This window comes from Tauraco erythrolophus, chromosome 8, assembly GCF_009769465.1.
Source record: "Tauraco erythrolophus isolate bTauEry1 chromosome 8, bTauEry1.pri, whole genome shotgun sequence".
NCBI classification, from domain to species: Eukaryota; Metazoa; Chordata; class Aves; order Musophagiformes; family Musophagidae; genus Tauraco; species Tauraco erythrolophus.
In genome coordinates this window covers 33,469,090-33,485,237 of record NC_141472.1, presented here as the reverse complement: position 1 = coordinate 33,485,237, position 16,148 = coordinate 33,469,090, and the positions used below count along the sequence as shown (strand labels likewise).

Here is a 16,148-nt window from a genome sequence, read left to right as displayed (position 1 = left end):
TATCCAAATTTGTAACTGCCAAACCTGCCTTGACTCAAGTACAGCACAAAAGCTGCCTATGCTGCTTAGAAGTCTGAAACGAGTGCAGCTGGTCTGCCCTGCCAAAGAAACGGGCAGGTGGCTTCTCTTTATGTAAAATACTTTTCCTGAAGACAAAATGCAACAATAGTTGGCAGCTTTCACTGAAGAACAAGAAAAGGTCCAACGATGCCTAAATAGATGGAAGTACATGTTGCTCGTGCAGTAATCATTAATTCTGAAGTTTGTCTTGACTTCAAACTTCTGTCAAGAAGAGAAGATTATAGAAAAAAATCAAAAACCAGGAGGGCTACAAAGCAGACGGGTACAGTGCAAGTTTAGGAAGGAGTGCCAAAGGAAAGGGTTACGTGATCTATGGCATGGATTTCAATATATGGGAAGAACAGTAAGAGCAGGAAAGTTTCCAAAGAACAAGTGGCAGTCAGACACTTTCTAAACAAGACTAAAGGTCAATCACTCAATTGCCATGTGTGAGTTTGAAAAATCCCTAATACTTTCAGTCTGCGTTATTAATTAGAAAGGGGAGAGAGAGAGGTAGGAGGGAAAATTAATAGAATCAAAAATGTTTGGTACCAAAACTGGATGGAAAGAGACAACACAAGATGTAACTGTTCCCTGAGATTGAGCTCTAATGCGCAGCTCTCCCTAAAGTTGTTGGAAGCAGATGGGCTCCCACAGCTGCATCCTTCTGGTTTGCACTACAGAGATGTATGTTTTTCCTCTCACCAGAGCTCCCGGGGAAGGTCCTCATCATAAGGGATTCCCTGGAGCACAAGAACCCGAGAACCAAGGGTGAGAACACAGACCTGAGAGGGGAAAACGAGAACCTCAATGCTTGACAAGACAGAAGCAGCAAAGAGGACAATGGTGTTCAAGTCCAGGAGGTGGAAGCTCCATTTTTTGCAGACAGCTTATGTAAGCGCAGGAAGGAGAGAGATTAGCAGGGCTGCAGTAGGTAGAGGGGTTTCATTCGGGATGTGTTCTATTGAACACACGCTGCTGGCACTGCTCTTAGGACAGATGGAAGGGGGCTTATCTAGACTAGAAGAGGAGAAATTCATTTGACCACCATACTGGTACACATTATTTCACTATTCTTAATCTATGCAGAACCTAGGCTATTACGGAAAATTACAACCTAAATACATTTTCAGTCACAGCTCAAGCTACTTTTCTTTAGTAGAAAAAATACTTAATTTCCCGTTTTAAATTTCATCACCTTTTCCTCTTAAATCTTGCAACTGTCAACCATCGGAAACACTACATGCTTTTTAATTATGATGATGAAATAAAAATCCTTTTGCTTCTCAACAATGGCTTGAGATAATTTTGTTAATTTTGATAACAGTTTCCTACTGACTTGGGATCTTTATTATACAGCTGAGGCAACTGATCGCAATATACTTTCTAAGGATCATTATTGTGTCAGTTTGAGTCAATTCAGCTGCTGTTTGAAATGCACAGCATACCTCTATAATTTAATATTTTATTTCAAATTGCCTTACTTTTTATTATTTGTCAAACTGTTTTTCTTGTGTAAGCACTAAATGTACTTATAAAATTCAAGATGCTGACCTGGATATATTTTTCATTGTAAGTTCAGTTGTAAATTAAATGTAATAATTATTCTAAAATAAAAAACTATTTTTCAGAAAGAAGGAGCTTCCTACATAAAATCATCTGTCCATAGACTCCCTATGAAATATGTTCTCGGATTTCCTTGTAATATTAATCTTGCAGAGGGAATTCAGATGTTCTTATGATAAAAAATAGCAAATCTACAGTGACAATTAATGGTGATTTTCTTTAAAATCTTCTCTAGCTAATCTGATTTTAGAAGACTCTGAAGCACATTTCCAGTTTTAAACATCTTAACGTATCACAGCCACTCCAACTGTGCCTGTGAATACACAGAAGTACAATTCATGCAGAAATAAAACAGAGGGATCCACATAATATTCCCATCTCTGCCACCACACATGGAGGGGACTAGGATAAGTCACATCATCTCCTAATGCCTCGGTTGCCCCATCAGTAAAGCAATCTATAGTGGTAAAGGCCGACTATGTACAAAGAATTTGAAAACAGTGATTTATTTGTTTTATTTATTTATTTTTTAGATCTTTCCTTAAATCAGTGTAATTCCAGGTTCAGACCTAGAATTTGCAGTGAAACACGGAGAGGCTGAGATCTTAGTGAACGACTCACACGTGTTCCCCATATACTGCCTACAGATACATTTGGGTGTTCCAGAACCACATATGGTTTTTCTTTTTTTTTTTTCCCCCCTGCTTCATTTTTGAAAATGCGGGTGCCATTTATAGGTATAAATACATGCACTCGCACACCATTTATATCTTAATAGTAAAAGGCTCAGCTATTCCACATTTGTCACACTGTTATTTCAAAGTATCTTGTATTTAAATACAGGAGATAGTACAGTTGCTGCAGGCTCCCGACTTTTGAATGTGGCGTTCTTAAGGCAACCACTGCTCGCACGGCAAAGTATGTTTTCTGACATGAAGCACATACATTTGTACTTACACACACATACTCGTCAAGAATAGTGTCTCCCAAAATCAAGGAGGCTGTATGTAACTGGTAAGTAAAATGAAACTATTCTAATTTACATAAATAAGCACTGTAGAGCAGACTTGGGTACAGTACCTAACCATGCAGTTACAACAGGAAAGCTCAGACACTCCTCAGTGATTTCTACCTCTGACATCCAAATACAGACCAAGACACTTAAACCCTGTTTCCAGCCCTTTATTCCACTATAATTCATCGTTCCGTATCTCTAAAACGAACACTCACAAAGTATAACACAACATTCTAAGGCTCTCATTAATTACTCGTACCCATCTTGACATTACCTACAGATTTACAAACAATACCTTCAGGAATATATCCTCAAACACAGGTAAAGGTGCTCTATGAACTGAGTAAGCACCAGTGGGATACAGTAGGAGGAACACATCCCAGAAGGGACATAAGTGTTGACACATGGCTTTCATGGATTTTGTGCATAAGTTAATCTACATGTTGTTCTTTTTGCATCATGTCCCATCAGAATTACAGCAAGTAATTAATGAGATTGGCCGGAATCTCTTTACAGTTTCTCTGTTAAAGAACACCTCAATTATTAATGTTTTGATGAGTTTTCCATCCAGTGCTTTTGATTTCAAAACAGAAGTAGAAAATAGACTGAAATACTTCTTTTGCAGAAGGACATAAAAACATACTTTAACTTTCTCCTCCCTTTTTTTTCTCTTTTTTAAATAAATCCACTGTGATACTTGAAGAGCCCATCTTTCAAATATCCTTTCCTTCAATGCATGACATGTTTTTTCACTCAGTGGTTTAAAGCCAAGCATGTATCTGTTTGTATGTATCTATGTTTGTGTCTGAAGGGACAAATCTTACTACTAAGTGATATAGAACTTTCAAATCCCTGAGTGACCAGTGTCAATAAAGAGTTACAAGAAGCATCTTATAAAGCTTCTCTGCAAAGCGGGCAGACTCTCAGGTAAGCAGACACAAATCTATTTCAGTGCATTCTAGAAGTATATCCAAAAGCACATTTTTAGCTTCAATACGCCAAATTTAAAACCTGGCTGTAACTCTCTCTTCCTCACCTGGACAGCTGAGCATAATCAAACAGCTTCAGGTGTATCCTAACAGCATATGTTTACATGTACTCCCTCTCCCACAGCTCTACCTTTCTCAGGTCAAGTAGCCAGTGCTTACCTCAATGGTGTACTGCTCAAAAATCCGGAGCTGAAGGAAAATGTCTAGCTTAATCTTTCTCTCATGGAAGAGCTCTTCCATCTGTACCTGGGCCTCGTCGAGCTGCTGAAGGACAGATTCAATGTGGCTGATGGAGCTGTTGTGTGGAGTCTTATTGTTGGAAACAGCGGAGTCCCTGTAGGAAGGCAGAGCGCATGGTTAAAGCGGAGCTTCAAGGCAGGCAAAAGAGCAGGAACTACACATTTGTGATTCTGCGTGCTGCTGAGGAGCAAACCCAAGCACAAAGGGCTGAGGGAAGCTGTATGCTACAGTAAACTCTTCTACTCGCTGAAATCCTGCAGCTCCTGAGCTCGGCACAAAGTTTGAACAAGGGGATCATCCTTTCTCGTGTCATGACACCGCGACCTTACACACTTGGGAAGGGGAGGAGAATGGCACATCAATCTCAGTGTCTCTCTTGAGGAGGCTGGCTGGCGATCCCCTTGAATCCTACAGAGCATTCTGCTCCAGCCTACATTCACACCAAGTTAAGAGATGCTATTTAGCCACCTGGACCTTTACAAGTTAATTTTGTGCATTTTCTTTATTATTTACAGACTAATTGAATCAGAATTACCAGCATTTTAGACCAAGGGGCAGGGTTGTCTTGATTTCCTCTGGATTAAGTAGTAACAGCAATAGATGCAGAACGCTGTGCAAAAAACTCCACTGAAGGCAAACACCTTTCAAACACTGTAAGACAGACTCTCACTTGTCTTTTCACTAGGGTAAGTGAAATAAGACATGCCTGTGACAGGTCAGATACTGCTCCATCTACACCTTTCATATACAGGCAGCAGGAGGGAGCTAGCCCTTTAATTGGTGGGCGAGTACCACGGGGAAGTTTGCTGTACCTGAAAGAAGTCTTTAAGACAGTCCTGACAGTTTCTTTTCTATTTGTGCTCTCACATATATTAATAGGCTCACCTACAGTCTGTTACATCTTCAGTAAGTTTTTTTGATGCGTATTTTATGGATAAATAGCCTTTGCAGACACAAAGAGCTGAAATTTATCCTCAAATATGCCACAAAAGGTCCCCTAACTTTAACAAGAACCAGAAAGGAAACTTTGAAGCCATAATTCAATCTTGGCTTTGGTACTTCAACTAAAACAAGATTTAGATGCAATGGTTTTCTCCATCCATCCTGCTCAAAGGTGGTGATAGCAGCTGCATTATTTGGCATACTTAAACCAAGCCAACTGAAACCCCTATTAAATACTCTGTTGGAAAGATCTGTGCACTGGCAGGGTAACAGGATGAAGTGAGTAAGCCAGCAGGTCTTATCATCAATATTTCCTACTAATGCCCAGTTCTGACTTGGAGAAAGTCGGGGACACACACACACACACAATTACAAAGCCAACAGCACATACTGGACCAACAAGCTCTTGTGTACCAAGAAGGCAGGAGGCAGTTCCCATGTGTGTAGGGAACTGGCTGACAATATTGGAACACAAGCAAAATGTCAGGTAATGCTGCCAGATCACCACATTGTCCCACAGGAACCAAACGTGGCTGGGAGCCATTCTTCTGGCCAGCTAACCTGGGCTGCTGAGTAGAGGTGTCCGCGGAATCTCCCTGCTGAGGAAGAGTGAGAGTGTGTTCCCAATTTTTAGTTGTTTTGTTTTGTTTTTTTTTTCCCCTTTTCTGGGTTGAATTTTCCCTCCATAAACATCTAGCAAAGCATGAGTAGTTTTCTAAAGAACTTGACTGAAATGCTTGTGCTTTGCTCTTTGCAAATTATCATCACGTAGGGTCAGATCAAAACAGTCTACAGTCAACTTAAATGCTAATTGAACACTGTCAGTGAGCATAATTGAGAGAAAAAAAGTATAACCTTTTACAGGTGCCTTAAATTGAAACTAGGCACTGACACACTGAGTCATTTTAGGAGAGTTTAAAACACATATTTGAGACTCTAAGGCAACAAAACACAAGTTATTCAGTTTTCTTTATGTTTCTTGAAGGAACAGAAAAAGCATTTGCCTGAACATCTGAAGCCTAAGAATAAAATCAGAAATACAGAATACTATTCACTGCATAGTAGTTTGCTCTTTGAATGTATTTCACCTCTTTTTCCCCAAATATTTTATATTTGATACAATGAACTTCAGATGCTCCAGCATTATTCTGAAGCAAGTACTACCAACTTCCCCTGCTTATAAGGGAATATTGCACCAGTATTACTCTCTCCAGATGATACAGTTTCTGCCTTACTCTGACAGTCTTGTGTTTTCACCTTCTTGGTGACCACAAGGTCTCTCTCTGCCTCCATATTCGAGCTGTACAGAGGAAAGATGAACGAAGACAACAAGGTGGGATTTTGAAACTACGGCTTAATCTGAAGCCACGTTAAATCAAGTTCTATTTCCTTCAGACAGCACCTGTCTTCCATAAAAGGACATGAAATATATCTTCATTCAAATGCAGGATTATTACTATTCATATATTATCCAAATGACTTAATGAATTATTCAAAACTGGTGTTGAATAATCTCTCACGGGATCTAAAGACACACTTGGTTTTAGAAATTCTTTTTCATTAAACATCTCTCTCTTCAAATCAAGCCACGCTTGCATTTCAGTGGCTGATGCAATACAAAAAATTAAGCATAATAACCTGGTACTTTTCCACAGTCTCCTCAGATAAGGCCTTGACAATCCCTATATAGACTGGTTTGAGAAAGATCTCCTTCCAGAAAAATGAATTCTGAGATCAGATGCTTCTGCCACAAGATTTCTTGCTCAGTCTGGGGGTGAGAATTTCTAGCAAAGAATTCATAGAAGATCCTTAGTATTCTCTGAAAGGTTATGAGTTAAAAAAATGCAGGGAAATGATTGAAAAAAATACAAGATAAACTTGGAGGAACATAAAACTGGGTTTAGTGCATTGCTGTTGAGTTTCTTCAGAATGAACACTGTACTCCCGAAGCCACTTCCAGTGCTTTAACTAGGAGAAAGCTTAGTGAAATGTCCCCATTTTCAAAAGCTCATATGCTGAGCTACTGTAAAGAGATAAAGCAAGATCCATAACTCCTCACTGTCTTATTTTTCGCCCCTAACATTCCTGTTCCTTCGCAACTCACTGGAGCAAGTCATTGTTTTGCCTTTCATAGATGTACAGAAGTATTGTCCCCGGCAACGCTCCTGGAAATGTAGTTCAAAAGATTTGCTTCATGTTGGCTGCTGAGAACGATGATCATCTCAGTAAAACACTGATAAGGAAGAGCTAAAAAAGTGTTTCCAATACAAACCATGACATGTACAGTGCTCCTAGCCAGGCCTGGTTTATTCCTCATTGGTATGGTCTCCTGGCACAGAGTCACTGAAGGCCCTGAAGACCTTCTGTGAAGAGCAGTCCCAGACATTGTATTTAACTAGTTCAGGCAGCTGAGCTTTCCTTAAGCTATCTGGAGAAGACACAGAGTGCTATTACACAAACGATCTCTAAACCAGTATCTGTTCTCTCAGAGATAAGGACAAGAAACGTAAACTTTTTCAAGGCCCCATTAATTTTCCTGGTTTTAACCTGTGCTATGACATGCTTGATAAGAGCAGTGTATTTCATTCTCGGCATTGTTGTAGCACTTGCAGTCTTCAGCTACTCTTCACGGCAGGTACAAGGTGATCGCTGTGAAATGCGACGCTGCATTAAGGAAAGATCGCAGCAATTCCGATTTTCCTCCTTTCCTTTGTATGCGTGTTGTTTACTTTTGCCAGTAGCCACAAAAGCTGTCAGAGTGGGCACACACAGAGGTCGTTTCATGTTTTTCTTACACAGTTCTGCTTCACTTTTTGAAAGAGTCCAGGGTCGCACTACAGGCTTTGCAGTTAGTCAGAGTGCTCAAAACCAACACTTGAATCAGAGAGTCTTGACAGCTCAGCTCTGCGAATCTTCACGTGCGTTCAGGGCTTCCATCCTTCAGACAACTGTTCTCTCTGTGTTTGGTCTTCACTTTATCAGAAGCAGGGGATCACTTTGCACAAATGTGTTCACCCTGTTCCACCTTGCTCACTGCCCAGAATACAAGCCAGACCCCAACAATGCTGCTACTTTGTTAAATAGAGCTGCTGTAAAACCTGTCTTGGCATTTCACAAATGTTTAGGTGTGACACCAAGTCCAAAAAAAGTTTTGAACCTGAGGCCACCCTTACTTTTCAAAGACTGAAACTAAGAATTGACTAAGCTTACATTAAAAAAGCTCAAGTCCCACATGCCATCTCCCAGTTCACCTCTTCCCCTGCATGACCTTGCAGTCACTACACCGGCCTTTCTCCAATAACTGCTATTCATACTGATGCTCCACTGACTTCTCAGCCCCAAATATTGCCCTGGGCACTCTCCAACTCCACAAGCCACTTTCCTACTGACTCAGGTGCAGGCAAAAAGCCTTCAGGCCAATCCCACAGCCTGCACCAGGACTCCTTCAATACAGACACTTCTGCAACCCCACAAAGCACTCCATGCTCCACTTGATGGGCTTACACAGAGTCCCTTTCAGGCACTTCTCCATGGATGTTCATGCTGATATGATGTTATGCCAATAGGTGGGATGAACAACAAAAAAAATCTTTAGTCCAGAATTTCACTGCCATTTTTGTGATCTCATAGAAATGCCCTAAATTTTGAAAAAAGTTTCTTTGCATAAAGGTAAATTGCCACGCAGACCTTTGATGGGCCTGGTATGGCTGGCCACAGGTACCTTCTTAATCTAAAACTCCCTCCTCCTGGAAGCTCACTTATCAAGCACCGAATGTTTCCTTCCTACTTATTCATCAGCGAAGATGAATGAATGACTAGAGCCTAGCTTTGCCTACCCCTGATCCTTCCTTTCGAACTCTGGTCCCAGCAAGCAACACCACAGCTCAGGTCCTTCGCCCTCCCCTTGTGATGGAGGCAAGCCACACACAGCAAGCCTAGGCATTTACACAGGCTCTCTCTCCTGTGTGGCTGCCTAGGGCTGAATGACAATCAAAACCTAGAGATCTTTCAAATATCTCATTTTTTTTCTGACCCAGTGGAGAAGCCTCCACAGCCAGGGTGACAAGAAAAAGTATAGAGGAAAGCTCAGCACGTGGCTGTACTAAAAGATTCAGGGACTCCAGGAGGGCTCTTACAGGCAGAGCTCCAACAGGGCACTTGATTATCTCCTCTGCTCTAGAGCACCTTGGCTTTTCCTATCGTGGCTTACTATTTACTGCACTTCTTGTGTGAGAATTGAAGGCATCCTATAAGGAAAGCTCAGGGTGGGGAGGGTGACATAACTCTCTGGGACAGTCTCTGGTGAAATGCATAAAAAGCTCTAAAGAATAAATGATGTATTGGTCTTAGTTTTGAGCTCAGTAACATCACTAGAAGGCAGGAAAACTCCATAATGTCAACAAAGTTAAAGCAACAGAAAAGCATTGTAAATAAGAACAAATGAGAGAGATCTCACAACTACAAATTTGGTGCAAGCTTACTGTACTTTCTGCAAACATTCCTTCTACTACACTTAAAGAGAAAGAAAAAAAAAATCAACCCCAACTTCTTGGAGCCAGTCTCTTAACGTAATTTAAATCAGGTAAAATGATCTGCTTTAACTCATAAGGCAAGTAGAACTGGCAGTATCAGACTCTTTGACAGTATGAGTAAACCTCACATGGACAAAGATAAATGGAAGGGTGCTGCATGCAAAATGAAAGAGTGAAGATTGCTAGACACATGTATATTTTATTAAAAGGAATACACTTCTACACCAGGAGAACCCATATAAATCACAAGGCCTCAGCTCACAACAATTTAACAATCTTCTATAAATACCAACTAAAAATATTCACCTGTAACACATTTGTTTCAATTCACTTCACTGTGCCTATAAATAATCTCTGTCAAACAGGAACTCATGCTGATCCACAGACTACACTAATCAGTCCACACAAATAATTTCTTGCAATTTCAATAAAATACTCAAAGAATTTGAACAATCATAAGTAAGCAAAGAATTCATAAACTCCCCCAATTAACCCTAACTTACAGCTCCCTATTTATGCACACCTAAACCACAGCACACATCAGATTTCCCAACACCTGTCCTCCAGGTGGATGCTTACCTGAGCTGTTGGATTAGATCTTCCCCTTCTTTAATAACATTGAGGGTAGCATCCAAGGTGGCTGTTTGCTGCTGCTGAAACTGCTTGATAAGCTCCTGAACCGCATCCACAGAATCAGCACAGACATCCTCTAAGAGCTCCTTCTGCAGATCTTCCATCCATGTCCACAGCTGGGAAGGAGGGGAGGGAAATATAAATCAGAGAGGGATTGAGATTTAACCCTTTTGCTCTCTAATTCCAGATCAGTAAGCATTAACCAGGGCTGCATATTTCACATGAGAACAGACCTAAAGTTTTTAAAAATAAAAAGATATATTGGTTATTGATTCTAGTTGATGCAATTCCATTTTAAACAATAAAAATAAATATAACATCAGGTAATTTTTACCAAAATTAATTTGCATTTAAGTGTATTATACAACAATAACTGATTCTAGTCTTCTAATTAACTTATTTCACAAGTAACAAATTACAATGTCCTGCAGCTGTGATAACCTACCCCTTTCAGGAGCTGAGTGCTATCAGCTGCTGTTAATTCCACATGCAGCTGAAGCCTGTTGCAGAACAGATCTGAAATCTCTGGTGTGTATGTGTGGTACTGGCTGAAGTCTAGCTATGCCTGCTTAGCTATGCCTTCCCAGGCAGAAGGTTTTGTGAAGGGTTTGAGGTTTTTGGAGGTTTTTTTGGTTTCATTTTTTTTTGTGGGTTCCTGCCACTTGCCCCCCTCCTCAAAATGCATCTCAGACTCTGAGTCTTTTTGCCTTTGGGAAAAACCAAGTGTAGGCGACAGCAGTATCACCAATCCCACGTAGATCCATTAATTTTACATAGTCTTGACTAACAATTTCCAAATAACAACAACAACAAATCATTTGAGTAAGTGCTTAGATGAGAATTTCCAGCCAGCTGTTCATCAGAGATCTGGACGGTGGCAGGCAAGCCCCAGCAGCCCCTCGTTGGCTGTAAAGCTTTAAAGAGAACAGAGGTTTCCCCTTTAAGTCTGCTCTGAAAAGTGAGTGTAAAATTGCACCAACCGAGCTGGCAATCTGCCAGCAAATCCTAATGACTCCACCAGTGAGACTGTTTTCTGTGCCATGCCTGCCCCATTAACCCACATTCTGCTGGTATGTTCTGCAATGTAGCGGAGTAGTACAGGAGCGGGGAAACCACACGCTGCACTGGGAACCATCAAAGGACGCGGTGCTGGCGGCAGTGGGGCTGCATCTCTGCCTGCCATCCCAGGGAGCTGCAAAGCAGCTTGTCTCAAAGGGAGCTGGAGGTACTCATGCAGCAGACGACAGACGTGTGGGGGTGGCAAAAGAGCTGATAAAAATGTTCCTGTTCAAAACGAGGTGCGCTGGATCCCCCTCCTACAGGATTTCTTCTGAGATTGCGAATTCTGCATGTCCGTGTAAAATGAAAGGAGGAGAGGGATGTCTTAAGCGCCAGTTGGCAAGGCTTCTCCCAGTTAGGGTCCAAACCTAAGGCCCGTGTCAAATGTTGTACTATCCGCACATTACTGACTTCAAGGATATCACCCTGAGCTAAACCACAAAAACCAAAATCAGAACCTGTCCCAGCACTGCTCATGATACCAGAGAAGGGACAGCCCACTTCCCTGTGCTCTGTCCCCACCTCTGCTACTGACTTCTTGCTTGACAGGCTTAAAAAAAACAAGTTTTAAAACATATGCTTAATTTGAAGGCTTTTCAGTTAGATTTTCAGAGTCAGCTTTGAATATTTTGGGTAATCGCCTCTGTTTATTCATAAATAACATAATCATACTGGTCTACTCTACTACTGGCCTGAAATAGAATGTCTTTGCTCAGGTTATTTAGATATTTTCCCATTCTCATGAGAAATGCATGATATAAAAAGGCAACTATTAATAAAAGTAACAAATAAAATTAAGTAGCCAGGCTTGTGAAATAAATGAAATAATAAAAACATATTTAAAGAACCAAATAGAGAGCTTTTACATTTGTGGCCTGAGGTCCAGGTGCTGAACTTTGGGAAGCCACCATGAAGGAAAATGCATTAATGCCTTTATATATGAATTGCATTCAGAATCTTCCTGGTTTTGCTCTCTTCCCTGTACCTACTCAAACAGTAGGGACAGCTGAACTATAAGAGGCGAGGACCAGGCTGTTTGGGAATATTACTTTCTCCACTTACCAGATCTTCAAAGTAACTTTCTAAATATAGAAGAGAAAATGATCATGCGTATAAATCATACTTCTGTTTCGAGTTGGGAAAGACAATAGTTTTTTTAATTTCTTGCTGTTCTTTGCCATATTTCATTTTTCTACTTAAGATAACAAGAAAAGCTCAGGGAATTTCCTTTATAAAAATAAAAGTGAAATTGAGAACTTACTTCATTGTTAGGAATCCGCTTTTTTCTTGAAACTATCATGTTAGAAAGGGCAGAGGAGAAAGTTTCCGATCCCCCACTGTGACTTCAGAGGGAAACCCTGTTTTCAAAAGTGTCTCCAGAACCTGGAGACTATTTTCTGTGCCATGCCTGCCCCATTAACCCACATTCTGCTGTCACATTCAGCAACAGTCAAACCGATTTGGACATTTAAGATCCTAAGACACTTTTTGAGTATGCTTCTAAATCAAAGCAGTTTTGAAATACTTAAACATAAACTGTACTGTACTCACCTGGAACCAAAACACTCATTAATTTCTGAGAGCACTCAAATATATTAACTCATATTAGCTTCAGATATTTCCATTAATGACCTCTGATTGTAAGGATTTGCATAATAAAATCTATCAGAATCTAGGTCATCCTTGACTCAGAGACCTTTAATCCTTTAGATTTCACCAATCCCTGGGAAATCCTAATACAAAGAATCCGTCAATATTAATAAGATTAGGAAGATCTTTCAGGAACAATCTACAATAAGAACATGATTCAAAAACCTCCTAGGTTATGTGCTACAACTGACAGCACCTGAAATAAATTACTACCAAGCTCCACTTGTGAATGCAATGAAAAGAAGAACTTCATGTCACTGCAACACCAGAGTCAGAAGAGCTGTTAATCATGAAACAGAAATCACATGTTTGTCACAGCTCAGGAAAATCAGTCCCTATTAGGGTCTGATGTTTAATTCCAATGCAACTATTCAACTGATTTAAAAAACCTGACTACTAAAACCCCAAACCACCAGCATCTTGTGCGTTTCCTGTTTCATGCCGTGACCTACTCTGAACAGCTAGCTAGCTTAGACTGAGTGAACTGTTTCAATTTTTCATTAAAATTCCACATGTTACACAGGACTTTAATCTCGTATTTGCAGAAACTGCCTTTCTTCTTTCATTCTTAGCACGAGCAAAATTTGTGATCCCCTGTCCCATTCACATACATACATACTCCAAACTACTGCTAATATATCACGTGATCCTGTGCAGGGGGTATATGTAGATACATGCAGATATTTTAAATACTAACACAATATTTCCCCATCCAGCTGTGGTGATTTCTACTAAGTTTGCCAGCGATGCACATGTCCAGAAAAGGAGATAATCTCTGCACTGTATTGCTTAACATGTACTAAACCAAAGATACAGAATCCTGGAAAACAATGAAGAAATAACACAAAAATACTTTTTTTGCTTACTTCAAATTGATCTATGCTTTGGTATGATCCATAGGATATAGACATAAAGATGTTAGTGGAAAAACCTCAGTTAAGTCTATCAGAGAGATCCAGCCCCAAATCTGACTCATGCAAACTATATCTAAAAATGTTAGAGTTGTCAGCTACACAGAAGTCTAAGGCAAAAACCTAGCCCTAAAACATCCGCGCTGAAGGTCCATAGAGACTCCAGAACTGAGGCTTTATTTATCAAGGTAACCATGGCTTTAAACAAGAAAACCAACTCTCTTCTGATTACTAGCCCAGTGGAAAATAAGAATAGCCCCCTCCCTTCTTTTGGGGGAGCACGGGGGAGCATCTGGCATCTCTCATACATTGTAACAACTTCTGCGTCTTTCTTGGGTATAACACACAGGCAGTTTCCCTCCATCCAAGAGACAATACAGCTCTTTATTTCCAGCTATTTCATTTGATGCAATACCCTTCATTTTAGTCAAGTGCTTAATGAGACCACTTACTGGAAGTTTGAAGGACATCTGTGCCTGTTACCTAGAAATTAATGCTTCTGACATAGAGCAAGGGACCACTTTAAGCAAAATCTAAAACCTAAAGAGATTGCTAAGAAAATCTTGCCTGCGTGTTTGGAATAACTATTAAACACTCAGTGTTTATAAGCTGCTATTTTCAAATGCCGGAGATGAGTTTTAATCTCTTCAAAACCAGTTTAAAAACACGGAGTAATGAGAACAGTGAAAAGCAAAGGACCAGTCAGTTCAATCCACAAGAATTACCATTGTACAACATTCTTGCTAGTCATTCAAAACAAGGATGTGAATGGAAACAAGCAACTTTCCAGGGTATATGTTCTACCCCTTTACTATGGCAGAAAAGTGTCATGTGTTGCAGAGCAGGACCCAAAAGGATGCTCATGCCAACTCAGTGAAGTGAACATCCATCACAGCAATGAAGGCTACAGCAGAAGGCAGAAGAATGCAGTGAAATATGGGGACTCTCTCTTCCCACCTGATTTGCATTGCTTCCACTCCATCAGTTGTAACACAAGTGTCCAGAGAACCAAGGGCAGGTTGAGAAAAAAAGCCAAACACAAACATAATTGCTCCAGAGAGAGATGTCCATCAATGCTATTTTCCTCTGCTACTACGCCAGCCTTACACAAACCTATTCTGAGCAGTATCATCTAGCTTTTTCATAATATGCATTAATAAGTCACACAGACCCCAAGTTCAGCTTAATTTATGGCAGGACTTCAGCCTGTGCCTATGTTTAAGCACCTGTTGAAGTGCTGTTGTGAATCTGGCTTCACTGCGCAGCCTTCAGGGAATTGTCTTTTCTACTTTGATTTCCCCACACCAACATGGTGGAGACAATAAGGCTTTTCAGGACAATTAACCTTCATCAGCTGATGTTTATTTACATGCAGAACGCATCTAATGCCGTTTCAGTTGAAAGAACTGATGGTAGTTATAAATTGGAAGCATATTTCAACATGTTCCAAAGTTACATTCAAGGTCTCACGGAAATGCCAACAAAAATATAGAAAACAATGTGTGTAATGATGAGCTGTTACGTGACTGCATGCCACCAACAAAGTGTTACACAATGACAGCATACCTAATAAAATGTGACAAGATGGGATATGACCAGACACCACCTATGAAATGCCACAATATGTGACTTCCACGGTAAGATACAGCTGATGAGACACCCTGCTGCAAGAAGTAATGTCAGATACCACCAAACTGGTTGGGAAGAAACGACAAGTGGAAAGAAAGGGAACATTCTGTGAAAAAACCCATCTGATCTCTTCCTAACCTCTTTCTTGCTTTCTCCCTTTTCCTCGCCAATTTCTTGACATTCATCCTTGGTTGGGCTGCATCTGGTGCTTCTGCATGCTGACGCTTTTTAATTAGTAACCTTGCCTATGGCAAAAGGATTTGCAATGCCTGAACATCTGATGCTTTTTCCAAGTCCTGCATGGACCAGATTGATATAGCACAAAATAATCTCCTCTCAAGGGAAACATGATTTGAGTAGCTACGTTACATCAGGGAGCGTGTAGATCCCCAGCCCAAGGTCATGTAAATGTAATTCAGGGACTATTCACTCTAGGAGAGAAAGTTGGCTTATAACTGAAGAATCAGATGCACGTGTTCTGTGCTTCTTCTGCCACCATCATGAATTGCAAAAACATGTTCCTTTTCTAGTATAATTTTAATATAAGTTATTTGTAATTACGAATCTGGATGTAATTAACTGCAGTAATTGTACTAAACAAATCAAATTCTGCACTAATCATGCTGATAACGGGCTTGAAGAAGTTCTTCCTACATCAAAAGATTTACTCAGATTTACACCAGTGTAATTCAGTACAATTTGGTGCAGCAGGAGCTTTCCATAACTGTAAAATATACACTACAAATTCAGCAATTTACTTAAATAAATGTAGGTACCATTACATTTTCCTCTAAACTTTTAACTGGTTCTAAACGCTTCATTACTTCTCAAATGGGAGTTGCTCTACCTCTTCCTTCTGCTTTTTTCCAGTGACTGGCCATATCACTTGCAGTCTTACCCTGATCTGCTGCTTTGAGCCTTT

The 16,148-nt window shown here is 40.3% G+C and overlaps 1 protein-coding gene across 3 annotated transcripts in view; it reads right to left on the bottom strand.

Annotated features, from left to right (window-relative positions):
* Nucleotides 1-16,148, bottom strand: part of KALRN (kalirin RhoGEF kinase) — a 536,138-nt gene that overhangs the window by 193,721 nt on the left and 326,269 nt on the right. For all 3 annotated transcript variants that reach the window (XM_086615857.1, XM_086615858.1, XM_086615859.1), the window contains 2 exons: nucleotides 9,924-10,093; nucleotides 3,790-3,964 (listed from right to left, as the gene is read on the bottom strand). In XM_086615857.1, coding sequence (XP_086471983.1) covers nucleotides 3,790-3,964; nucleotides 9,924-10,093 — 345 coding nt within the window. The remainder of the gene's footprint in view (nucleotides 1-3,789; nucleotides 3,965-9,923; nucleotides 10,094-16,148) is intronic.